At 47.3% G+C, this 26,544-nt stretch overlaps 1 protein-coding gene across 1 annotated transcript in view; it reads right to left on the bottom strand.

Moving 5' to 3' along the window:
• The window catches only part of LOC125546794, an 87,587-nt gene extending 61,565 nt beyond the window's left edge, over window positions 1–26,022 (bottom strand). Inside the window, exon 1 of the mRNA XM_048710924.1 lies at window positions 25,255–26,022. Coding sequence (XP_048566881.1) covers window positions 25,255–26,022 — 768 coding nt within the window. The remainder of the gene's footprint in view (window positions 1–25,254) is intronic.
• Between the last annotated feature and the right edge of the window lie 522 nt (window positions 26,023–26,544).

Genomic DNA, 26,544 nt, shown 5'->3' with positions numbered 1-26,544 from the left:
AATTTTTGATTATTTCATGCCAATATTATACAACTTTCACATACTTTTGGCAACATTTTATGATATTTATTGGACTAACCTATTGATCCAGTGCCCAGTGTCAGTTCATGTTTTTGCATGTTTTTTGTTTCGCAGAAAATCCATATCAAATAAAGTCCAAACACAATAAACATTTATGGAGAATTATTTTGGAATATATGTGATTTTTGGGAGGTGGGATCAACGCAAACGGAGGCCCATAGTGACCACAAGACACAAGGGCGCGCCCCAGGCCCCTTGCGCGTGGTGGTGGGTTGTGCCCTCCTCGAACGTCGGTTGGAGCTCTACTTCGGGTGCAAGGAAGCTTATATCTGGAAAAGAATCATGTTAAAATTTCAGCGCAATCGGTATTATGGATCTCCGAGAATATAAGAAACGATTTTCGGCTAGATTTGGAAAATGCGAAACAGAAGGGAACAGAGAGACAGATCCAATCTTGGAGGGGCTCCCACCCCTCGGCCGCCATGGAGGCCATGGACCAGAGGGGGAACTATCCTCCATCTAGGGGGAGGCCAAGGAAGAAGAAGAAGGAGGGGGCTCTCTCCCCCTCTCTTCCGGTGGCGCCGGAGTGCCGTCGGGGCAAGGATCGAGATGATGATCTACATCAACAATCTTGCTACCGTCAACACCAACTCTCTCCCCCTCTATGCAGTGGTGTAACACCTCTTCTCCCCGTTGTAATCTCTACTTAAACATGGTGCTCAACTCCATGTATTATTTCCCAATGATCTATGGCTATCCTATGATGTTTGAGTAAATATGTTTTGTCCTGTGGGTTAATCGTGATCTTGGTTGGTATAATTGTATATTTTATTTATGGTGCTATCCTATGGTGACCTCTGTCTAGCGCAAAAGTGGGGGATTCTTACTGTAGGGTGTTGCAATATGTCCATGGTTCCCTTATGGTGTGTTGAGAGAGTTACAGAAGCTTAAACCCGAGTAAGTGGGGTATGGCGTATTGGAGTAAAGAGGACTTGATACTTAATGCTATGGCTGGGTTTCATGACCTTAATGATCTTTAGTAGTTGCGGATGCTTGCTAGAGTTCCAATCATAAGTGCATATGATCCAAGTAGAGAAAGTATGTTAGCTAATGCCTCTCCCTCATATAGAATTGCAAGAATGATTACCGGTACTTGTTATCGATTGCCTGGGGAAAAATGACTTTCTTGTTGACAAAAGCTATCCACTTTTATTACCTTGAAATGTATTCCTAGTTTTATTCTCGCAAAGTACTCGTAGTTTTATTCTTGCAAAATAGTTTCATACTTGTTTTAGGTAAAGCAAACATCAAGTGTGCGTAGAGTTGTATCGGTGGTCGATACAACTTGAGGGAATATTTGTTCTACATTTAGCTCCTCATTGGGTTCAACACTCTTATTTATCGAAGAAGGCTACAAACGATTCCCTATACTTGTGGGTTATCAAAACCTTTTTCTAGCGCCGTTGCCGAGGAGCAATAGCGTGGGGTGAATATTCTCGTGTGTGCTTTAGTTATGGATATGGAAAATGAAACACCAAAAAAATTAGTTGTACTTGCTACTCATTGAGATGGGGAACCTCCTAAAACCCTCGATGCTCGTTATGTGAAAAATATGAATCACTACTTTGATAATGCTGATAAAACCCCATTTAACTTGATAATGGGAGTAACGTTGGATCAACATGAATACTTTAGGGATTATCGCTTGACTCAAAAATGGAAACTATTATGGGATCAAATTGATATGTTGCATTGGTATTCTTGGAATTTATGCCAAAGATATGATTATACTTGTTGCTCTAGGATGAAGGCTCCACACCTTCCCTTTTCATGAAAATTTAATGATAATGAAACATTGGCTTCTTATGCCAATGGTAGATATGATTATTATGATGTGGAACGAATAGAAGAAATTGTTTCTTTTAATGGTGCTTATGAAATTGAATCTTTGTTTTTAAAGTATGAAGCTTTTGATGATGATGTTTATAGACCTGAAAATTTTGCCATCCTTAAACATTGCTATGATAATTATAAATATAATTCCGATATTGATGAATTTATTGAGAAAATTCCCGCTGTCTGAGAAGATACTAATATTTTGCAGGAGTCTATGGAAGAAGAAATTGATGAAATTGTGAGCTCATTGGATGAAAAAGATGACGTGGAGAGCGAAGAAAAAAAGGAGGAAGAGTGGATTAGCTACCCGTGCCCACCTTATAATGAGAGTAACTCTCCAACTCATACATTGTTTAATTTTCCTTCATGCTTACCGAAGTATGAATGCTATGATAATTGCTATGATCCCATTGATTCATTTGAAATATTCCTTTTTGATGAACTTGATGCTTGCTATGCTTGTGGCCAAAATGCCAATATGAATTATACTTATGGAGATGAACTTGCTATAGTTCCTTATATTTAGAATGAAATTGTTGCTATTGCACCCACACATGATAGTCCTATTATCTTTTTGAATTCTCCAAGCTACACTATATCGGAGAAGTTTCCACTTATTAAGGATTACATTGATGGGTTGCCTTTTACCGTTGCACATGATAATTTTGATGAATGTAATATGCATGTGCTTGCTGCTCCTACTTGCAATTATTATGGGAGAGGAACTACATCTCCGCCTCTCTATGTTTCCAACTTGAAAGAATTGCAAGAAACTTCTTATGCTATGTATTGGCCTTTACTTGATGTGCATGAATTGATCTTGTATGACATGCCGATGCATAGGAGGAGAGTTAAACTTCGTCGTTGCATGATATATGTTGCTTTGTGCTCATTACTAAATGCCAAATCATTGTTAATTAAAATTGGCATTGATATACCTTGGGATCCGGGTGGATTCATTATGTGAGCACTTTATGCCTAGCTTAGTGGCTTTAAAGAAAGCGCTGCCAGGGAGACAACCCAGAAGTTTTAGAGAGTCATTTATTTCTGTTGAGTGCTTTTACAGTTTAAAAACAAAAAATATAGAGGGGAAACTAAAAACTTTTTCAAAAAGAGAAGCAATTGAAAGGTGATGTATTGGAGAAGTGAGGGTCGACCTTGAACACTTGTGTTCATGCTCGTGGTAACAATGTAGAACTTTACATGAAATTTCTCGCAAAAATAATTACCCCCTTGTACAAATCCTTTGTATTGTAAAATTATTGTGCCAACATTTGCCTTTAGGATGATTAGATTGCTTGTTGGTATGTGCGCTGCAGAAATAGAATCTTTGTCTATAGTGCGTGAATTTTCATTTTTTTACTGGAACGCCCAAAGTTTCTGAAACTTTTTGCACAGTATTTCTATACAAATTTTTTATTTTGTCCTAATTTTTCAGAATTTTTGGAGTACCAAAAGTATGGTATATGTTCAGATTGCTATAGACTGTCCTATTTAAGACAGATTCTGTTTTTGATGCATTCTTTGCTTGTTTTGATGAAACTATCGATTCTATCGGTGGTAGCTACAATGCAAAAATAAAATATGAATTGGTTTGCAACAATACTTAGAGTAGTTATTTGCTTTATTATACTAACGGATCTTATCGAGCTTTCTGTTGAGTTTTGTGTGGATGAAGTGATCAAAGATCGAGGAGGTCTTGATATGAGGAGAAGGAGGAGAGGCAAGAGCTCAAGCTTGGGGATTCTCGAGGCACCCCAAGTAAATATTCAAGGAGACTCAAGAATCTAAGCTTGGGGATGCCCCGGAAGGCATCCCATCTTTCTTCAACAAGTATAGGTATGTTTTCGTTCTCGTTTCGTTCATGTGATATGTGTGAATCTTGGAGCGTCTTTTGTGTTTATTTTTCATTTTTCTTTTATGCACCATGCTGGTATGAGATAGTCCATGGTTGATTTATAGAATGCTCATTGCATTTCACTTATATGTTTTGAGTGTGGCTTTATAGAATGCTTCATGTGCTTCACTTATATCATTTGAAGTTTGGATTGCCTGTTTCTCTTCACATGGAAAACCGTTATTTGTAGAATGCTCTTTTGCTTCACTTATATTTGTTAGAGCATGATCTTTTGTAGAAATAATTAAACTCTCATGCTTCACTTATATATATTTAGAGAGTTAACAGGAATTGGTCAATTGCACGGTTAGTCATAAAATCCTACATAAAACTTATGGATCACTGAATATGATATGTTTGATTCCTTGCAATAATTTTGCGATATAAAGATGGAATATGTGGGAGGTACTAGTAAACGGTTGTGGTTAGTAAGAATGTTGGTGTTAAGGTTTTTGATTCCCGAAGCATGCACGTATAGTCTCTCGTTATGCTATGAAGTTGGAGCATGATTTATTATTTATTGTCTTACTTATGAGTGGCGGTCGGGGACGAGCGATGGTCTTTTCCTACCAATCTATCCCCCTAGGGGCATGCATAGTAGTACTTTGCTTCGAGGGATAATAAACTTTTGCAATAAGTATATGAGTTATTTATGACTAATGTGAGTCCATGGATTATACACACTCTTACCTTTCCGCAATTTGCTAGCCTCTATGGTGCCCTGCATTGCCCTTTCTCACCTCGAGAGTCGGTGCAAACTTCGCTGGTGCATCCAAACCCCGTGATATGATACGCTATATCAGACATAAGCCTTATTATATCTTCCACAAAACATCCACTATACCTACCTATTATGGCCTTTCCATAGCCATTCCGATATATATTGCCATGCAACTTCCACCGCCTCTGTTTTGATGACTTGAGCATTCATTGTCATATTGCTTTGCATGATCGTAAGATAGCTAGCATAATATTTCCATGGCTTGTCCGTTTTTTGATATCATTGTTATGCTAGATCATTGCACATCCTGGTACACTGCCAGAGGCATTCATATAGAGTCATATTTTGTTATAGGTATTGAGTTGTAATTTTTATTTCTTTTGAGTTATAAGTAAATAGAAGTGTGTTGATCATCAATTTTCATTATTAGAGCGTTGCCCTAGTGAGGAAAATATGATGGAGACTATGACCCCCCCACAGGTCAGGATGAGACTCTGGACAATAAGAAAAAGAAGAGATAGAAAAAAAGAAATAAAAAAGGAAAAGAACAAGAGAGAAGGGGCATGCTAGTTCCACACTTTGCTTCAAAGTAGCACCATGTTTTTCATATCGAGAGTCTCCTATATTGTCACTTTCATATACTAGTGGGAATTTTTCATTATAGGATTAGATACACACACACACTTAGTTTTCATATTGAGCTTTCATACACTTATAGCTCTTAGTGCATTCATTTCATGGCAATCCCTACTCCTTGCATTGATATCAATTGATGGGCATCTTCATAGCCCGTTGGTTAGCCGCATCGATGTGAGACTTTCTTACTTTTTTGTGTTTTCCATATTTACCCCTATCATCATACTCTATTCCACCTATACTGCTATATCCATGGCCTGCGCTCATGTATTGCGTGAGGGATGAAAATGCTGAAACACATTAAAAAGTATGAACCAATTGCTTGGCTTGTCATCGGGGTTGTGCATGATAAATACTTTGTGTTAAGAAGACAGAGCATGACAAGACTATATGATTTTGTAGGGATAGCTTTCTTTAGCGTTGATATTTTGAAAGACATGATTGTTTGTTGGGATGCCTAAGTATTGATGTGTTTATGTCAAATTATAGACTATTGCTTTGAATCACTTATTTCTTAATATTCATGGCATGATTAGATATATGATCAGGATTATGCTAGGTAGCATTCCACATCAAAAATTATTATTTTTTGTCATTTACCTACTCGAGGACGAGAAGGAATTAAGCTTGGAGACGCTGATACGTCTCCGTCGTATCTATAATTTTTGATTGTTTCATGCCAATATTATACAAATTTCACATACTTTTGGAAACATTTTATATGATTTATTGGACTAAACTATATATCCAGTGCCCAATGCCAGTTCCTGTTGTTTGTTTCGCAGAGAATCCATATCAAACGAAGTCCAAACGCGATAAAAATTTATGGAGAATTATTTTGGAATATATGTGATTTTGGGGAGGTGGGATTGAGGGAGTCCTGGATTTGGGGGTCTCCGGACAGTCAGACTATATCCTTTGGCCGGACTATTGGACTATGAAGATACAAGATTGAAGACTTCGTCTCGTGTCTAGATGGGACTCTCCTTGGCGTGGAAGGCAAGCTTGGCAATACGGATATGTAGATCTCCTTCCTTGTAACCGACTCTGTATAACCCTAGCCCCCTCCAGTGTCTATATAAACCGGAGGGTTTAGTCCATAGAAAAACAACAAGCATACCATAGGCTAGCTTCTAGGATTTAGCCTCTACGATATCGTGGTAGATCAACTCTTGTAATACTCATATCATCAAGATCAATCAAGCAGGAATTAGGGTATTACCTCCATCGAGAGAGCCCAAACCTGGGTAAACATTGTGTCCCCCGCCTCCTGTTACCATCCGACTTGGACGCACAGTTCGGGACCCCCTACCCGAGATCCGCCGATTTTGACACCGGCATTGGTGCTTTCATTGAGAGTTCCACCGTGCCGTCATCATAAGGCTTGATGGCTCCTTCGATCATCGGTAACGATGCGGTCCAGGGTGAGGTTTTCCTCCCCGGATAGATCTTCGTATTCGGCGGCTTCGTATTCGGCGGTTTTCCTCCCTGGAGCAGATCGAGAGGTACGCCCCTGGCCATCAGGTCAGGTTCGGAAACTTAAACTACACTTCCGACATCCACGGAAAATTGATCTTCGACGGATTCAAGCCCATGTCAGGTGCGCCGCACAATCACGGCGAGCATGACGTAACTCTGCCGTCGGACAATGTTCGGGAGATCACACCTGCAACTACTCCGGCCCTCAATCCGGAGCAAATTGCGCCATCCGAGGACAGGGGAATAGACCCCGCCATGGAGGCCGCACTCTTAGTGGCGATGGAGCCGGATACTGACTTCACCCCTCATCAGAGCCATGTTGTCGAACCACTGGATTCGTCTCCGGCCACGGGCTCCGAGCCGCCTGTGTCCGTGCCTATCGAATCTGATTGGGCGCCGATCATGGAGTTCACCTCCGCGGATATCTTTCAGCACTCACCTTTCGGTGACGTGCTACATTCATTAAGGTCTCTCTCCTTGTCAGGAGATCCATGGCCGAACTATGTCCGGCTAGAATAGGATGCGGACGACGAAGAAATTCGCTGCCCACCCACCATCCACTTAGTAGCCTCTGTCGACGATCTAACCGACATGCTCGATTTCGACTCCCAAAACATCGACGGCATGGATGACGATGCAGGAGAGGAACGGGAACCGGTGCCCACATGGCGCTAGACAGCCACCTCACCACATGACATATACATGGTGGATACACCAAAAGAAAACAATGACGAAGAACGGCAGGATGCAACGAAGAATAGCTTCCTCGAGAAGCAAGCAAAGCGTAGGCATAGGCGCCGCTCAAAATCCCGCCTCGGCAAAAACAGCGATAATAGCGCAAGAGAAAACAACACTCCAGTCGACTCTAGAGGAAACGACCACCACATTGACCCAGCGGCAGAGCACGATGAAACTGCAAACGGTGAACATAGTACGGATCCGATGTCTGAATACGGCGACGCCGAGGATAAACTTCATCAACCCCCTCTGGGGAGGAAAACAGTCCGGACGAAGATGCACACATCCTCCCGGAAAGGCACTTGGAACAAGAGAACCTCCGCAGAAGGCTTATTGCCACAGCGAGGAGTCTGAAGAAGCAGAAGCAAAGGCTTAAGGCCGAACAAAATACGCTCAACAGCAGGTGGAACAAAGTGCTCGACAACGAAGAAAAGTATGGTGGAAGTTACCACACAAAGAGCTACCCAAAGCGCAAGCTATTACCTGAATTCGACGATGAGGCTGTAGAGTCCACACAACCGAAAAGTAAAACGGCCAACCGACTGGATCAACTACCTTGTGGCCGCGATAGAGTGGCTAACAAGGCCGCACATAAGTCAACACACGATCTACGTGAGGACTTGCACCAAAAATCCAGTATGACCAGATCCATCTATGGATCTAGGAAGCGTGCTCCGGCACAAAATAATAACCGAATACTAAAACCGTCCGAACACCATGATACATCCAAATACAGGTGTGTCGCACACCCCCTATATTTCACCAATGAGGTGCTGGACCACGAATTTCCAGAAGGATTCAAACCAGTGAACATAGAGGCATACGACGGGACCACAGACCATGGGGTCTGGATTGAGGACTTTATCCTCCATATCCATATGGCTCGCGGAGACGATTTCCATGCCATCAAGTACCTGCCCCTCAAGCTTAAAGGACCAGCTCGGCACTGGCTGAAAAGCCTCCCCGAAAACTCAATTGGAAGTTGGGAGGAGCTCAAGGATGGCTTTCGGGATAATTTTCAAGGGACCTATGTCCGACCTCCGGATGCAGTCAATTTAAGTCATATAATTCAGCAACCTGGAGAGTCAGCCCGAAAGCTTTGGAACAGGTTTCTCACTAAGAAGAACCAAATCGTCGATTGCCCGGACGCCGAAGCTTTAGCAGCTTTCAAGCACAGCGTCCGAGACGAATGGCTCGCCAGACACCTCGGCCAAGAAAAACCAACAACAATGGCAGCCCTGACAAGCCTCATGACCCGCTTTTGCATGGGCGAAGATAGCTGGTTAGCCCGCAGTAGCACCAGCGACCCAAGCACATCCGAAGTCATGGATGGCAATGGAAAACCACGACGCAGTAAAAGCAAGCGTCGAAATAAAGAAGATAGCCCAGATAATACGGTGGTAAACGCCGGATTCAGGGGCTCTCGACCAGGTCAGCGGAAAAAGCCTTTCAAAGGCAGCAGAGATGGACCGTCTAGCCTAAACAAGATTCTAGACAAACTATGTCAGATTCATGGCACCCATGTTAAACCTACAAATCACACCCACAGAGAATGTTGGGTCTTCAAGCAGGCCGGTAAGCTAAACGCCGAACACAAGGGGAGGGAGACACCAAGCGAAGACAAGGACGAACCTTGCCAGGAAAGCACTGGAGGACAAAAAAATTCCCACTAGAGATTAAAACAGTAAACATGATCCACGTGACGAAGAGGATAAGCAAACATGCACTCCGAGACATACACGCCGTAGAGCCCATCACCCATAAGTTCAATACCTGGTTGGCCTGCCCGATCACTTTTGATCGCAGGGATCACCCGACAAGCATCCGGCATGAAGGATTGGCTGCCTTGGTGTTAGACCCAATAATAAACGGATACCATCTCACACGAGTCCTTATGGACGGCGGCAGTGGTTTAAATCTGATATATCAGGACACAGTCCGCAAAATGGGGATAGACCCGACAAAAATCAGCCATCGTAATACTACCTTCAAGGGAGTAATACCAGGCCCAGAGGCCCGCTCCACGGGCTCTCTAATACTAGAGGTTGTATTCGGTTCATCCGACAACTACCGAAGTGATAAGTTAGACTTCGACATTGCTCCATTCCGAAGCGGCTATCAAGCACTACTCGGAAGAACAGCTTTCGCTCGTTTTAATGCGGTACCACATTACGCTTATCTTAAGCTTAAGATGCCTGGTCCACATGGCACCATCACAGTCAGTGGAAATATTGAGCGTTCTCTACGCGTGGAAGAACGTGCGGCGGCTTTAACAGCCGAGCACTAAATGGCCTCACCAACCAGAATAAATGACAGGTCGTCAAGACCGCGGACACGGTTAGACGAGTCCGGTGCATCACTAGATATACCTAAGATTGGTTTCATGGTTAAACCCTCATAGACGGCACCAGGGGCTTCCCGTGTGTAATCAGGGCTAGTTCAGCTCAACTTGACTTATCTTGAATTTTAATGATTTATCGAGAATAACCAATTCCTTTGGCACGACAACTTTCACCTAAGTTCTTCTCTTTTACATATGACAATCGTGCTACACCCATCCAGGACATAGTACAACGGAGACACAGGCACAGACGTGCAGCAGGGACCCTCTCAAAGGTTTCCTTTCAGATTAAGACCCTGCGTAAACCTTTTTTACTGTCTCTTGTTGTTCACATCCTCCGGATACTCAATACAACCGAGAAGGATGCTGGCGTTATTGGCATTTCGCCACGTCAGAATATTGCACGTACCTGGACACTTGGGGTTCATTATTAAGGGCATTGTTCAGCCCAGAATATATTATAAAGACCGAACACCTTAGGGAGTGTTCGGCGTCGCAAGTTTGGCCTTATATGCATCAGCTCCGAATCATGTCTTTGGTCAAATGTTGGGTTTGCCTGGCTCCCATGTTTTGCTACCTTACGTTCCGCTCTATCGGCAAAGGCGGCACCAGGAGAACTACTGTGATTGTGCCCTGGTTCATCCGGATGAGCACCTCAGTAGAGAAAGCCGAAAACTGATTGTCATGATAAAGCACGAGACTGGTCAACCACTCGACGACTTAGCGGAATCTTCAGGATTCCTCCGCATTAACGAAGAGTCGTTTCCCGGTCGTGTACGTACCCGCACCGTATTTGGACGAGCGTGGAGGTACTAGGGGCTATATAGTAGTCCCACCGTCAAGCTCCTATGGCTAAGTGAAAGTGTTAAAGCAATATAGTCCGATTGCCTCGTTCGCTGCGCCACTACCTTCTTAATGGACCAAGACATTGGATCAAGTGTGAATACACGTTTTTTGCGAACACCCCCGCAATATATGCGTGGGGGCTGAAGCCGACGACCGCAAACTTTCAGGTTATATACATATATACATAAACGGCCGCACAGGAGGCATCATAATACTTTCAGGCAAAAGTATAAACACAGCCTTTATAATTCAATAGAACATTGTTTTTACAATGGGAATACATGTCACTAGAACATAATATTCTTCGAGCACTGAGCCTCTATTGAACAAGTGCCTTCAAGGACTTCTTCAAAGTAGTGCTCGGCAGATACTCGGCCTACGGCCGAACTCTGGGTTGCAATAGCGGTGGCCTCCATCTCTGCCCAGAATGTCTTGACACGGGCAAGTGCCATACACGCACCCTCTATGCATGCCGACCTCTTCATAGCGTCGATGTGCTGCACAGCACCAAGGAACTGTTGCACTAAACTAAAATAACTATTCGGCCTTGGCCCTTCCGGCCACAGATGATCCACAACAGACCTCATGGCAAGCCCGGACAACCTATGGAGCTCAGCCCACTCGGCCATTCGCTCATTCAACATCAGCGGACGCACTGGAACATGGAACTGTGACCAGAATAGCCTTTCCACTTCACGGTCTTTTTGATCCTTGAAGTACTCGGCCGCATCAGCAGCACTGGCTGCCAAATCCACGTACGTGTCTGCAGAACTCCATAGTTGAGCAAGAGGGGCATACTTCGGATCTTCGAACTTCGTCCGCAACAAAAAGGGCTTCCCAGCCGCGATATCTCCATCTTGACGCAGCTCCTCCTTCGCCGCTCTGATTTTAGAGCGGGCTTCCTTGGCTGCTACCATGGCCATCTCCAGGTCCGCCGCCTTCGCCCAACTTTCTTTTTCAAGAAGCTGGTAACGTTCGGCGGCATCTTTCAACTCAATGGCCATCTTGGCTATTTTTCCTTGCTTTGGCAATGCGCAGCCTGTTCGGCCCTCAGCTCTTCGACCGCCTTTAGAGCGATCGCATCACTATTCCTGGCTTGTTTCTTGGCTCAGGCAAGTTCCACCCGAAGGGTCTCCACAGCGGTAGCTCCATCTGCAGTCACAACATATTAAAGATACTAGCATCATGCTCCTCTTACTATGTGTTGATCACCAGAGAAATCACATACCCTATGCCTCGTCAAGTTGCCGCTTCAGCTCGGCAAACTCACCAGTCCGACTAGCCACCGGACCTTCAGCCACCTGCACATGAAGGCAGCCTGATTATTACCTGGGACTATGATCCTCTGTTTGCCACCATTCTCGACGGAAACCAGAGTCTCAGGGGCTACTATCTGCTTAGGGCGCGTGTGCGGTACTATCAAAAACATACACTATTTCACGTACCTCAAAGCCTTTCAGTAGACTCATAAAAGCTTCATGCAACCCGCTTTCGGCGGATGAAATCCTCTCAATCACCGTACCCATTAGTGTACGATGCACTTCTAAGATGGCCGCTTGCTCCAGAAGATCCTTCAGTGCGTCCGATCACACACCGGACGGTTTCGGACTCTTTCTGTTGCTCTCTTTAGGAGCCGAATACTGAGGACTTCGGGTGGCCGAAGGATTACCCTCTGGCCTTGGTGGATCAGGAGAAACCCTCTGCGACGACACTTCAGGGTCGCCCGCCTCATGAGGTGGTGTGGCATGGGGAGGTGTTTCACCCTCCATCATCTCCGGAAGAAGATCCCCCGAAGACGAACTCTGCCGAGAAGGGCTACGATCCGAACTACAAGATATATGCTTCGGTTATTGTCTTCAGAAGTAATGTAGGATATTTTTACTATTAAGTACTTTTTGTTTACTTATAGCTTGGTAGAGGACTGATCCCCTTGCGGGCACTGTGTGGCAAGAGTACTCTTCGAGGCAGGACCCTCTGGCGAAGATTTCTCCCCCCGTTTGGAAACCTTTGTTTCCGGGTCTTTAGAGGTGGTCCTCTTCCTTCCTTGGGGAGAGGGAATTTCAGACTCTTCTCCCTGGTTATCCACCTTCGCGGAGGCGCTAATTCCCCCGGTTTGGATGAATAATGAGTGAGGCCTGCTTTCAGCCTCTTTATTCCCCCCTTTATCTTCCCTTGAGGGCGCCTGATAAGGCGCCAGCTCAAGCATTCTGACCAGTACTGGATCTGCTGTGCCTTCGGGAAGGGGGGCCGAACACCTGATCATCATCGCCTTTGTTACGCAGTCCTGGTCAAAGAGCAACCTTTCAGAATGATGTTGTGATAAATAAAAAACAACGCGTTCGTCCACGGGATTACTTACTTGGGTATGTGGACGTTTGCAGCTCAGACCCGCATCCTTGGTGGTGTCCAGACACCTTATTTGTGGTCTGAAGAACAATTTGTACATCTCTTCGACCATCATGTCGAGGAAGTACTGAATAGTTCACGGTCCTTCCGGGTTGAACTCCCACATGCGGAGGGGTCGACATTTGCAAGGCGGGACTTGACGAACTAGCATGACTTGCATTACCGTGGCCAGGCTGACATCTCTCTCTAAGAGATCTCGGATGCGACTCTGCAATATCGGCACATCATTTACTGGCCCCCAATCTAGCCCCTTGTTGATCCATGACGTCAGTTGTGGTGGGGGGCCGAGCGAAAGGCTGGGGCGGCTACCCACTTGGTACTCCGGGGAGCTGTGATATAAAACCAATTCCGTTGCCATAAACTGGACACCTCTGGGAAGGAACCCTCTGGCCATGGAACATCAGCGCTTTTGCTTATTGCGGCACATCCGCACTCCGCGTGACGCCCCTCGGTCATCTTCGGCTTCACATTGAAAGTCTTGAGCCACAGGCCGAAGTGTGGGGTAATGCGGAGGAAGGCCTCACACACGACGATGAACGACGAGACGTGAAGGAGGGAATCTGGGGCCAGGTCATGGAAATCCATCCCATAATAGAACATGAGACCCCTAACAAAGGGATCCAGAGCGAGGCCTAGCCCTCGGAGGAAGTGAGAGATGAATACAATGCTCTCGCCGGGTTCGGGAGTGGGAATGACTTGCCCTCGAGTAGGCAGCCTGTGCGAGATTTCACTGGTCAAATACATGGCCTCTCTTAGCTTCTTGATGTCTACCTCTGTGACAGAGGAAGGCATCCACCGTCCTTGAAGGTTGGATCCGGACATGGTTGAAGGTCTGGAGTGCCTGGCCTGAGCCTTGGGTGTTGGAACTCGAAGCAGGGGAAGGATTCAATTGAGTACGAGAGGGAAAAGAAGGACAAGCCTTGGCCTCTTTATAAAGAGGGTGAATATCAAGCATCCTCCTCGTGGCCATTTGGGACTTGCCTAAAATCGAGGAGTCATACCAACGGGCACGATTGGGTTACCCACGTCTATATTGATGAGAATCCCGTAAGGGGGACACAATCTCTACTTCGACAAGACATGTCAAGAAAACCGCCTCGGGATATGTGCGGTGCTCGTTGAGAAAAATGGTTCGAATAATGACCGGGCCATGGCATGATGTCATGTTGCTAAACGTGTCAGCAGATTAGATTTGTGGAGATATTATTCTCTCTGCGGTGGTATGTGGAACTTGTTTTGCAGAGCCGGACACTATCCTTGTGTTCAAAATCTTCTATGGAGTATTCGGAGGAAGAACCCGCCTTGCAATGCCGAAGACAAATCTGCGCGCCGGACTCATCGTCATTGAAGCCTGGTTCAGGGGCTACTGAGGGAGTCCTGGATTAGGGGGTCTCCGGACAGCCGGACTATATCCTTTGTCCGGACTGTTGCACTATGAAGATACAATATTGAAGACTTCGTCCCGTGTCCGGATGGGACTCTCCTTGGCGTGGGAGGCAAGCTTGCCAATACGGATATGTAGATCTCCTTCCTTGTAACCGACTCTGTGTAACCCTAGACCCCTCCGGTGTCTATATAAACCGGAGGGTTTAGTCCGTAGAAAAACAACAATCATACCATAGGCTAGCTTCTAGGGTTTAGCCTCTATGATCTCGTGGTAGATCAACTCTTGTAATACTCATATCATCAAGATCAATCAAGTAGGACGTAGGGTATTACCTCCATCGAGAGGGCCCGAACCTGGGTAAACATCGTGTCCCCCGCCTCCTGTTACCATCCGCCTTAGACGCACAGTTCGGGACCCCCTACCCGAGATCCGCCGGTTTTGACACCGACAGGGATCAACGCAGACGGAGGCCCATAGTAACCACAAGACACCAGGGCGCGCCCTAGGCCCCTGGCACGTGGTGGTGGGTTGTGCCCTCCTCGAATGTCAGTTGGAGCTCTACTTCGGGCGAAGGGAAGCTTATATCCAGAAAAAATCATGTTAAAATTTCAGTGCAATCAGAGTTACAGATCTCCGAGAATATAAGAAATGGTTTTCGGCCAGATCTGGAAAACGCGAAACAGAAGGGAACATAGACACAGATCCAATCTCGGAGGGGCTCCCGCCCCTCCGCCACCATGCAGGCCATGGACCAGAGGGGTAACTCTCCTCCCATCTAGGGGGAGGCTAAGGAAGAAGAAGGATGGGGCTCTACCCCCCTCTCTCTCTGTGGCGCCGGAGTGCCACCTAGGCAAGGATCGGGACGACAATCTGCATCAACAATCTTGCTACCGTCAACACCAACTCTCTCCCCCTCTATGCAGTGGTGTAACACCTCTTCTCCCTGCTGTAATCTCTACTTAAACATGGTGCTCAACTCCATATATTATTCCCCAATGATCTATGGTTATCCTATGATCTTTGAGTAGATCTGTTTTGTTCTGTGGGTTAATTGTGATCTTGGTTGGTATGGTTGTATATTTTATATATGGTGCTGTCTTACGGTGCCCTCCGTCCCGCATAAACGTGGTGGATCCTCGCTGTAGGGTGTTGCAATATGTCCATGGTTCACTTATGGTGGGTTGCGAGTGTGACAGAAGCTTAAACCTGAGTAAGTGGGATATGGCGTATGGGAGTAAAGAGGACTTCATACTTAATGATGTGGTTGGGTTTCACAACCTTAATGACCTTTAGTAGTTGCGGATGCTTGCTAGAGTTCCAATCATAAGTGCATATGATCCAAGTAGAGAAAGTATGTTAGCTCATGCCTCTCCTTCATATAGAATTTCAAGAACGATTACCAGTACTTGTTATCAATTGCCTAGGGACAAATGAATTTCTTGTTGACAAAAGCTATCCACTTTTATTACCTTGCAATTTATTCGTAGTTTTATTCTCGCAAAGTACTCATAGTTTTATTCTTGCAAAATAGTTTCATACTTATTTTAGGTAAAGCAAACGTCAAGTGTGTGTAGAGTTGTATCGGTGGTCGATAGAACTTGAGGGAATATATGTTCTACCTTTAGCTCCTCATTGGGTTCGACACTCTTATTTATCGAAGAAGGCTACAAACGATCCCAGAGCGATGTGAACTAGATTGTTGACTCTAGTAAACTCTTTCGTTATTGGTCACATGGCGATGTGAACTATGGGTGTTAATCACATGACGATGTGAACTAGATTATTGACTGTAGTGCAAGTGGGAGACTGTAACATCCCAAATTTTCAATTTGGAATGTTATACAATAGATCATCATTGCATATCATATTTTATTTTGCATTTTGGTTGATCCTAGAAATTCTATGCAACTCAAGGACCCTCTGAGAGAGTTGGGGATTTCGTTATTTTCATATTTGAGCTTTCTCAAATTTTGAAAATAGGATCATTTGATTTTATTTATTTTATATTCAGTTATTTCTATTATCAAAATATGAGAGAGGGAATAAAATGACTTTCCCAAAATAAAGAAATATTGAGGATTTAATAAAAAAATCAAATAAGATTTTATTTTGGATTTATTTGCTATTTTATTTGAATTTAGGAAAAATGTGCATTTTTCAAAATTGCATTTAGGCCCCAAATAAATGTTCATCCTGTGCGGCTTGATTTTAGAAGCCGGGTAAAATTGATTTCGAGATTTTTGGAGTCAGTTTAGTATTCCTTTTGTTTTTTTTCTGAGTGTAATTTTTAAAAAAATCCGAACCGACCTTGGGTCGTGTCCGGCCAGGACTCCGCCTGGCCTGGGGGCTTTATATAGCGCGACCATGGGTCGCCCTAGCCCAAGTCGCGCCGCGCCGCCTGCCCAAACCCTAGCCGCGCCGCGCCCCAGCCGCCGCCGCCGCCGCCAGAGCCGCCGCCCCGCCGCCGGTTTTTTTAGAAAACCGTTGGTTTTCACTGGTTTTTTCGGTTTTTTAGATTCGACTTTTTAGATAGATCGGTTTTTTTCCTCGATTTCGTTTAATTAGCGATCGTTCGCTCATTCGTTCGTTTTAACGAACGTGTTCATAGTTTAGATCCAGATAACGAACGTTCGTTCGTTAATCTGTTCGTCGTTTTTCTTTTTCTTGGATTAAATCCACGATTTTTCTGATCGCGATTTCTGTTCCGATTTTCGTTCTAGTATAACTTTTCGCTCGTTTATCAGAATCAGGCGATTCAAGCGCCTGGAGTTTCGTCTCGAAACCCTCTTTACTTTTAACCAACTTGTCATGGAATTAACACGTCAGATGTCCTTAGTGTGAGGACTTAGTCGCGAGGCCAACGCATCTATGTCGTAGCTTGAGAGGGGTTGAGCAGAATCGAGAGACGCAACACAAGACAAGGGTTTAGACAGCTTCGGGCTCCGGGAAACATCATCTGGTAACAACCCTACATGTTGTTTGAGGCTAGATCTCATTATCATCACAAGGGAGTCGCCATAAACCGGCTCTCCTCTAGTTGTGTCTAGCCCTAGAGATTGTTTCTTGCTCGTCCCCCTTTGAGGAGCCCTGCCCCTCCTTATATATGTTGAAGGGGCGGGTTACATGTGGAGTCCAACTCAGACTTTAACTTAAACTATTTTGACTTCCCTTCCTGGGATTCTTAACGTCTGCCGGTTTAACATTCTACCGGTTTAACACCAGCCGGTTTACCGTCTGTCTTAGCCATTTGTCTTAACTCTCTGTCTTAACTCTCCACCGGTTTACCAAGTCCCAGCCGGTTTACAACTCCAGCCGGGTCATACCGCGGGGTATATCCCCGACATTAGCCCCCAGTTTAATTTGGATTTATCCATGTTAAACTAATCTTGATTATCCTTAAGTCCTTGTCACTTCCTTTTTCTATAAAATCCGAGTCAATAGACCAGCTTCATAATCAATTTGCCGACATCGGTTTGTCATAGTGAAATATTGTGAAGAATAACTCCTTTGACTTCAGCTCCCAATGCTTAACAAAAATATTGGCCTTTGAAATACTCATTTGATCTTCAGCCGGTTTAAGAATGTAGAACTTGCCGGTTTGAGAATGTAGAACTGTGTCGGTTTAAGACTTGAACTTGCTGGTTTATCATTGCCGGTTTACAAATATTGATGGCACTAGGTCATAATTGTAGTTAACATGAAGCTTGAAAATATACCTCTTATACGCCTATCACTTGTAGCCCCCAAGTCTTAAGAAGGTAGCATAGCAACAGCTTAAGACTTGCTTCAATATGAATATCATAATCTTGAAGAAATCCAGGTTGTTCATCAATCACTAGCCAGAATTGCATATTCTACATATGTAGCCCCCAAGTGTCGGGTTGTCATGCTTGCAGCAACCTGGGACTTGAAATTGCCTTATTCTCATAAAAACTTCAACCAGTGTAGCCCCCAAGGGCCGGGTCATTATGCAATAATGAGCAGGGACTTTGTAAATATAATCTTGTAAACTTTGATCATCAACGTGTAGGCCCCAAGGGTCGGCTCAGTAAGATAATATTGAGTTGGGACTTTGATATATTCTTCAATGAAAATAACATCATATGATGTAACCCCCATCATGGGGCTTGAATTCACGTCCACAAGGTTAAGAGCCTTGTGCTTTACCAACTGAGCAGTGGACCCTTCAATGTAATGGATAAAAAGCTTTGTACCTTAAATTGTTGACAGAGGCAATTGGTAGCCCCCAAGGGCCGGGTCATTACCATGTGATGAGTCGGGTCTTCAATAAGGTGAGCAAAAAATGACTTTGCATTAGCCCCCAAGTGTCATGGTGCATGCTTGCAGCGACATGAGACTTGTGTATGTCGTGGTTCTAACTCTGACAGTGATGTAGGGGGGTACGTATGGAGAGGCTAGATCTCAGCTATTGGTAAGTTGTAAACACACCAAGATGTACGAGTTCAGGCCCTTCGCGGAGGAAGTAACAGCCCTACGTCTTGGTGCCCGGAGGCGGTCGATTGGATTACTGGCGTGTGAATAACAGGGGTGCGAACCCTTCATATTGAGGAGGGGGGCGGCTTATATAGAGTTCGCCGGCCCCCTCCTGCCCTCAGTAATGCAGGGTTTAAGGTACATTTAAGGTTGGGCGTTACTGGTAACGCTCCTAATAAAGTGCTATAATGACCATAAAGACTACTTAACAGCTGACCGTTTGCCTGCGGAGTGACTTTAGGTCTCCTGGCAGTCGAGTGGTTGGCTTCATGGTCGAGTGATAGCTTCTTGGTCGAGTGTCTTGAATCCGTCGAGTGGGATACCTTCAAGTCGATTGAAAGGTGACTTTTTCTAGGGACGTCCTTGGGTAGGGCTCTTTGGACAGGCCCGTGCCCCTACCCTAGGTGCGTAGCTTCATCATTAGCCCCTGAATGGATCGAGGTTTTGAGTGGGGACAGAGTTGGAGAACTTTCCGATGGGCCCTTTGGGCTACGTGAGTGCTTCATTTTGGGTCAATCGTCACGGATGACGTTGCCAACCTTTTTCAGTCGCCTTGATCCATTCCAGGCCTTTCGTCGAGTGAATTTCTTTGCTTGTGACGTACTGAGCGCCGGCATGATCGGGGTCTTCTGTTTTGACAAGTTGTTCTGTGGCCCGCGGATGTCGCAGGATTCGAATTTTGGGAAGCGCGCGGGGCGGGAGTGGCCGCAGTAATCGGAAGCGATAAAGCGGAAGCTCCTCGATCCCCGCATCGCCTTTTTCGCCACATATTGCGCGCGCGTCTGTTGCGGGATTTGACTGGATAGCCTGGGCCTACCAGTCAGCCACTCGGAAGCGGTCCCTTATAAATCGCCGGCTCGGGGTTTCCAAGCAGTGCGCTCTCTTCTCCTCCTTTCTTCCGCCTCTCTCGCTTCGCAAGTCCTTCCGCCACCTCCGTTCCCGCCCCAGCGCAGCAGGCCCGTGCGAGACCTCGCCGGCGACGATGACGAAGAGCAAGACCTCCGCTCTGGAGCGCGCGAAGAAGGCGGCGGCGGCGGGGAAAGGGAAGAGGTCAGCTCGGGGCGGATCCTCCTCTAGGACCGCTCTGCCCAAAGGTTGGATTCAGGGCGACTGGATGCCGTCGGTGCTCCGTCAAGAGGATCTCGACGACATGGTCGAGGGGGGAGTCATCCCCCACCAAGTCGCGCGTCTTCCGGGGGGAGAGATCGAACCCCAACCCCGTGACGGTGAGTGCGTGCTCCTGGCCACCCACATCGACCGAGGGTTTTCTCTGCCGCCCCATCCCTTTTTCCGGAGTTTCCTGAATTTCTTCGGAGCGCAGCTCCATCACTTCACTCCTAACTCCATCGTATACCTTGCCGCTTTCATTTCCATGTGCGAGGCCTTCTTGGGTTGCCGCCCCCACTGGGGACTCTTCAAGCACATCTTTACCTGTCGCTCTCAGTCGGTCAAGAAGGCCAAGTCGAGTGATGAGAGGATGCAGGTGATCCAATTGTGCGGGGGCTTGGCGATCCAGACAAGGGGGAAGAGTTGTTTCCCTTCCATCACTTTCCCGGAGTCGGTCCGCAGTTGGCAGGCAACCTGGTTCTGCTGTCAAGACCAGGCGACCCCAGGGCAGTCGACTGGACTTCCTCCATTCTCTCTCGACCGAGCTGAAAAGCCTGCTTCTCTGAAAGTGTCACCGGAGGAAAGGGCCTAGGTCAAAGTGTTGGCGGGTCGAGTGGTTGAGCTCGTCCGTGAGGGTGTGACTGGTATGGACCTGCTGGAGGTCTTCCTCCAGAGGCGTATTCAACCGCTCCAGGCCCATGACCACCCGATGTGGCTGTACGCGAGCCTTGACGACACCACTTGGGTCCACCCGGAGGAGGTCACCGACGAGATGCTGGAGGGGTGGCTGTCGAGCATTACGGGGAACAAAGACAACCCCCGAGGAGCCAGGAGGGTGGTTCCACTCGACAATTCGTATGAGGTGGACCAGGTATGTCTTTATGCTCCCGACTGAAATCTTGTTTTCTGCATTGGTCTTCTTTCAATTGGTCGATTGACTTTCGTCTTTTCTGTTGTTTTCCAGGCAACCACCAAGATGTACTCGACGCCCAACGGGGCTCAGGGGCCAACTGAGGAAGGGGAGGCGAGCGGAGGTGAGAGCAGGGACGACCAAGGCGAATGGGAGTCCGACGGTGAAGGAGAGGGAGACGACAATGTCTACTCCAGCGAAGAGGAGGAGGAGGAGGTCGAACCCCCTCGCCCAGAGGGGCGGTCCAAGCACACACACGACCCAGCGCGGGAACGTGGCAAGGCAACTGCTTCTGTTGGGCAGTCGTCGAAACGCCCTTGGACCTCTTCTCCTACGCCGACTGGGAAGGTCCCCAAGCTCCCACGCACGACGCTGCCCAAGCCGCCCAAGGCTCTACCCAAGATGAAGATAGCTGTCCCTACCATTTCTAGGTAATAATAAGACTTGTTTTCCTTCGTCGACCATGGACAGATCCTTGGTCGATTCATTGAGCCAACCGACTGACTTTTGAGTTTTGCAGTGCTGCTACTTCTGAAGTCTCCGCCAAGGGTGACGACCAAGAGATGGAGGATGATGTTACCTCCAACCCTGGTACGGTTACTAACGTTCTGTCTTGAGTCGACTGATCATTTATTGCAGTGCTGGTCAATTGAATGTTTCCTTTGTAGCCCTTCCTCATGTTGTCGACCTCCCAGATGACGATGGTCCGTTGAGGGTGAGGAGGCATAAGAAGGCGCCGGCTGACCAGGCCCTCCACTCCGCTCCGGCGTCCGAGGCCGTAGCTCGGGATGGTGGTGACACCGCTCGGGCTTCTGTGACCTTCGTCGTTCCTCTGGCGAGTGCGCGGCCCTCATCGTCGACTGCGGATCCGTCTTCGCTTTTTGCCGCATACCCCGTCCCTGAGGACCAAGCGGCTGCTACCAAGGAGGCTATACGCCAGGCGGGGATCATGATGGAGCAAGTGAAGATGGCTCGGGAGGCCAGCCAAGCAGCCTATGACGCGAGTTCGGCTCTTCAGAGCAACGTCCAGGTCAGTCGACTTCAACACTTGTTCTGTTATGATATGTTGTTTGAAGAGTCTCTTTTCCGAAGATCTTTTGTATCTATATCTGTACACCCACCGGGTGTGTCTGCATATCCTTGGACGAGTGGGGGCATGCTGAGTGCACCCACTGGGTGTAGTCCCCGAGACTACGGTGGACTGCTGGCAGTCGACTGTAGTCTTTACATTGTGTTGCTGTAGCTGTATTTCTTCACTCAGTTTGGTCGGGCCAGGTCGAGTGGAACTTTTTCTCTCTTTTTTTTGGTCGAACCAGTGGGGGCACGCTGAGTGCACCCACTGGGTGTAGTCCCCGAGACTACTGTCGAATGTTTTTTGATTCGGCTATGGTCTTAGAAACGTCATCATTGTCTCTTAGTTACTCGGAAGCAACTTATCTTGGACGTCTGTCGACTGATTTTTTCTTTTTGCAGAAATCTTGCGAACTTGTAGCTCGCTATACTGAGTTGGAGAATCAGCAGATCTAGCTCAACCTTAGCTTGAAGCTTGCTCAGGAGAACTTGAAGAAGGCGCAAGAAGAAGCAAAAGGTATGGCTGGTGAGGTTCTCCATTCTTAACGGGTGACTTTTCTTTCTTGTCCATCCTTGATGTTGGTTCCACTCGACGCACCGCAGATAAACTGGAGGAAGCTCTGAAGAAGAAGGACCAAGATCTTGCAGAGGCACAGAAGGAGGCCTCGAGCAAAACGAAGCTCGCAAAGAGAAACTGGCTTCGGTCGGAGCTCTTGAACAGGAGAACTCCAGACTGAAGACTGCTCTCGAGGCAGCTAATCGAGACGCCAGTCGACTGAAGAAAGAGAAGATGGTGCTGCACGACAAGGCGGGTGAGCTGTCGGGGAAGGTCAAAGATCTGGAGGCTTATCTTGGTGGACTCGCCAAGAAGCTGTTTGTCTTGCTTGAAGGTAATTATTCCAACCCGGCTGTCTTGTAGTTGTCGAGCCTGCGTACGGCCACCGTCTTACCCTTGAATCGTGTTTGCAGAATTCTGCCAGAACTTTGAAGAGGAGACCAGTCGAGTGGAACCAGGCTTGGACCCTGTTAACTCTCTCGTGAAGGACGAGGCTGCAATGAACGTGCTCCGTCTGGAGTCTCGTACTGCCAGCGTCGTTGACTATCTGGCTCGGCTGAAAGTTGCGATGTCGCGGATCGACGCATCACTCTGGCCTGGGACGATGCTTCAAAACGACCTCGAGTCTCTGATGGCTCGACTTAACGAAGTCCCAGGTTGAGTGGCGGAATGGAAGAAATCTTCTGCTAGATGTGGTGCTGATGTCGCTCTGTCCCTGGTCCGCGTCCATTACAAGGAGGCGCGAGAAGAGAAGCTGGCGTCCATCCAAGTTGCCAATACCAGGAAGCACAGCTTTCAAGACTTCATGGAGACCTTCATCGCTGCTGCCACCCGTTTTGTCGACGGGATCGACTTGGATGAGTTCGTCGCCCCTTCCAGTCCTCCTCCTGAGGAGTGAAAACTTTAAATTTACCTCGGAATGCCGAGTGGATTTGTAACCATTATACTTTGCCGAGCCGAGGGCTCGAGTACTTTGAGGTCTGGGACCTTTTAGGCTTTATCTGAAATTGATTTCTCATTGGACATCTTCATGGTTTGATGCGTTGAGTGGAACTTGATCTTCACTCGGAATGACCTTGTATTTGCGGCGCAATACCGAAGGGGGAGTTAGCAGTCGACCCGCGGATTGGGTTGAGTCTTGTACTTAGGCGAGCACTGGGCTGTAGCTGAGCCTCCGAGTGGGAGGTTTTCTCTCCACTCGGTAGGGTTTTTAAACACTTAGGCGAGCACTGGGCTGCAGCTAAGCCTCCGAGTGGGAGGTTTGCTCTCCACTCGGTAGGATTTTTTCAAAGTTAGGCAAGTACTTGACTGCAGCTAAGTCTCTAGGTGAGAGAACTTAGGCGAGTGCTGGACTGCAGCTAAGCCCCCGAGTGGGAGGATCGCTCTCCACTCGGTAGGATTTTTCAAACTTAGGCGAGTACTTGACTGCAGCTAAATCTCTAGGTGAGAGAACTTAGGCGAGTTCTGGACTGCAGCTAAGCCCCCGAGTGGGAGGATCGCTCTCCACTCGGTAGGATTTTTCAAACTTAGGCGAGTGCCGGACTGCAGCTAAGTCTCTAGGTGAGAGAACTTAGGCGAGTGCTGGACTGCAGCTAAGCCCCCGAGTGGGAGGATCGCTCTCCACTCGGTAGGATTTTTTCAAACTTAGGCGAGTGCCGGACTGCAGCTAAGTCTCTAGGTGAGAGAACTTAGGCGAGTGCTGGACTGCAGCTAAGCCCCCGAGTGGGAGGATCGCTCTCCACTCGGTAGGATTTTTTCAAACTTAGGCGAGTGCCGGACTGCAGCTAAGTCTTTAGGTGGGAGAACTTAGGCGAGTGCTGGACTGCAGCTAAGCCCCCCGAGTGGGAGGATCGCTCTCCACTCGGTAGGATTTTTTCAAACTTAGGCGAGTGTCGGACTGCAGCTAAGTCTTTAGGTGGGAGAACTTAGGCGAGTGCTGGACTGCAGCTAAGCCCCCCGAGTGGGAGGATCGCTCTCCACTCGGTAGGATTTTTTCAAACTTAGGCGAGTGTCGGACTGCAGCTAAGTCTCTAGGTGAGAGAACTTAGGCGAGTGCTGGACTGCAGCTAAGCCCCGAGTGGGAGGATCGCTCTCCACTCGGTAGGATTTTTTCAAACTTAGGCGAGCGCCGGACTGCAGCTAAGTCTTTAGGTGGGAGAACTTAGGTGAGTGCTGGACTGCAGCTAAGCCCCCCGAGTGGGAGGATCGCTCTCCAGTCGGTAGGATTTTTTCAAACTTAGGCGAGTGCCGGCCTGCAGCTAAGTCTCTAGGTGAGAGAACTTAGGCGAGTGCTGGACTGCAGCTAAGCCCCCGAGTGGGAGGATCGCTCTCCACTCGGTAGGATTTTTTCAAACTTAGGCGAGTGCCGGACTGCAGCTAAGTCTCTAGGTGAGAGAACTTAGGCGAGTGCTGGACTGCAGCTAAGCCCCCGAGTGGGATCGCTCTCCACTCGGTAGGATTTCTTCAAACTTAGGCAAAACGGATTCACAGCTAAGTCACCCACTGGGGGATTTCGTAAGCAAACAGGAGTGACAGCAATTATTGAAACACTCTTGCCTTTGATAAAAATAAACTGCAGCAATTTTTCTTATTACATCTCGTCCAAGGGAGAGCTCAAGTGTAAAAGGGGCGGAGTAGTTCCGCTATCCAAGCTCGTGGCTCGTCGATCTGGCGATCAACATTGTAGAGGTGATACGCTCCATTGTGGAGGACTCTGGTGATGATGAAGGGGCCTTCCCAAGTAGGAGCAAGCTTGTGTGGTTTCTGTTGATCCACTCGGAGGACCAAATCTCCTTCTTGGTAGGCTCGACTCTTTACATTCCGGGCGTGGAATCGACGCAAGTCTTGCTGATAAATGGTCGATCTGATCATGGCCATCTCCCTCTCTTCTTCTAGGAGGTCGACTGCGTCTTGCCGGGCCTGTTCTGCTTCATCTTCGGTGTAAAGCTCGACTCGGGGCGCGTTGTGAAGAAGATCACTTGGCAGAACCGCTTCGGCTCCATAAACCAGAAAGAATGGAGTTCTTCCAGTCGACCGGTTAGGGGTGGTCCTCAATCCCCACAGAACAGACGGAAGCTCGTCGACCCAAGCACCTGCCGCGTGCTTGAGATCACGCATCAGTCGAGGCTTTAGTCCTTTGAGAATCAGACCATTTGCTCTTTCAGCTTGTCCGTTCGACTGGGGATGGGCGACCGATGCGTAGTCGACTCGAGTGCCTTGAGAGGCGCAAAAAGCTCTGAACTTGTCCGAATCGAAGTTTGACCCATTGTCAGTGATGATGCTATGCGGGACTCCATATCTGAATGTTAGCCCTCTGACGAAACTGATAGCAGTGCAAGCATCAAGATTCTTGATAGGCTTAGCTTCAATCCATTTGGTAAACTTGTCGACTGCCACAAGCACATGAGTGAAACCACTTCTGCCTGTTCTCAGTGGACCAACCATGTCTAGTCCCCAAACAGCAAAGGGCCAGACGAGTGGAATGGTCTTCAGGGCTGATGCAGGCTTGTGTGACATGTTGGAGTAGAACTGGCACCCTCCACACTTGTCGACCATCTCTTTCGCCATCTCATTTGCTCTAGGCCAGTAAAATCCCGCTCGGTATGCTTTAGCCACAATGGTCCGAGAGGACGCATGGTGACCACAGGTCCCCGAGTGGATATCATCAAGGATTATCCGACCTTCTTCTGGTGTTATGCACTTCTGACCGATTCCAGTCGCGCTTTCTCTGTACAACTGCCCCTTTATGACTGTGAAGGCCTTGGATCGGCGGACGATATGTCGAGCCTCTTCCTCGTCCTCTGGGAGCTCTTTCCTTAGGATATACGTGATGTACGGTATCGTCCAGTCGGGAGTGATTGCCAAGACTTCCATGATTAGGTCGACCACAGCAGGAACTTCGACTTCAGTCGGATCTGTGGCACTTTTCGGTTGTGGGGCTTCTTCTGTGAAAGGATCCTCCTGGACTGACGGCGAGCGGATGTGCTCCAAAAATACATTGCTAGGAATGGCTTCTCTCTTGGAGCCTATCTTTGCCAG

Source organism: Triticum urartu, chromosome 3 (assembly GCF_003073215.2).
Source record: "Triticum urartu cultivar G1812 chromosome 3, Tu2.1, whole genome shotgun sequence".
Taxonomy (NCBI): Eukaryota; Viridiplantae; Streptophyta; class Magnoliopsida; order Poales; family Poaceae; genus Triticum; species Triticum urartu.
The sequence above is the reverse complement of the archived record's forward strand: the minus strand, read 5'-3'. Positions and strand labels throughout refer to the sequence as shown.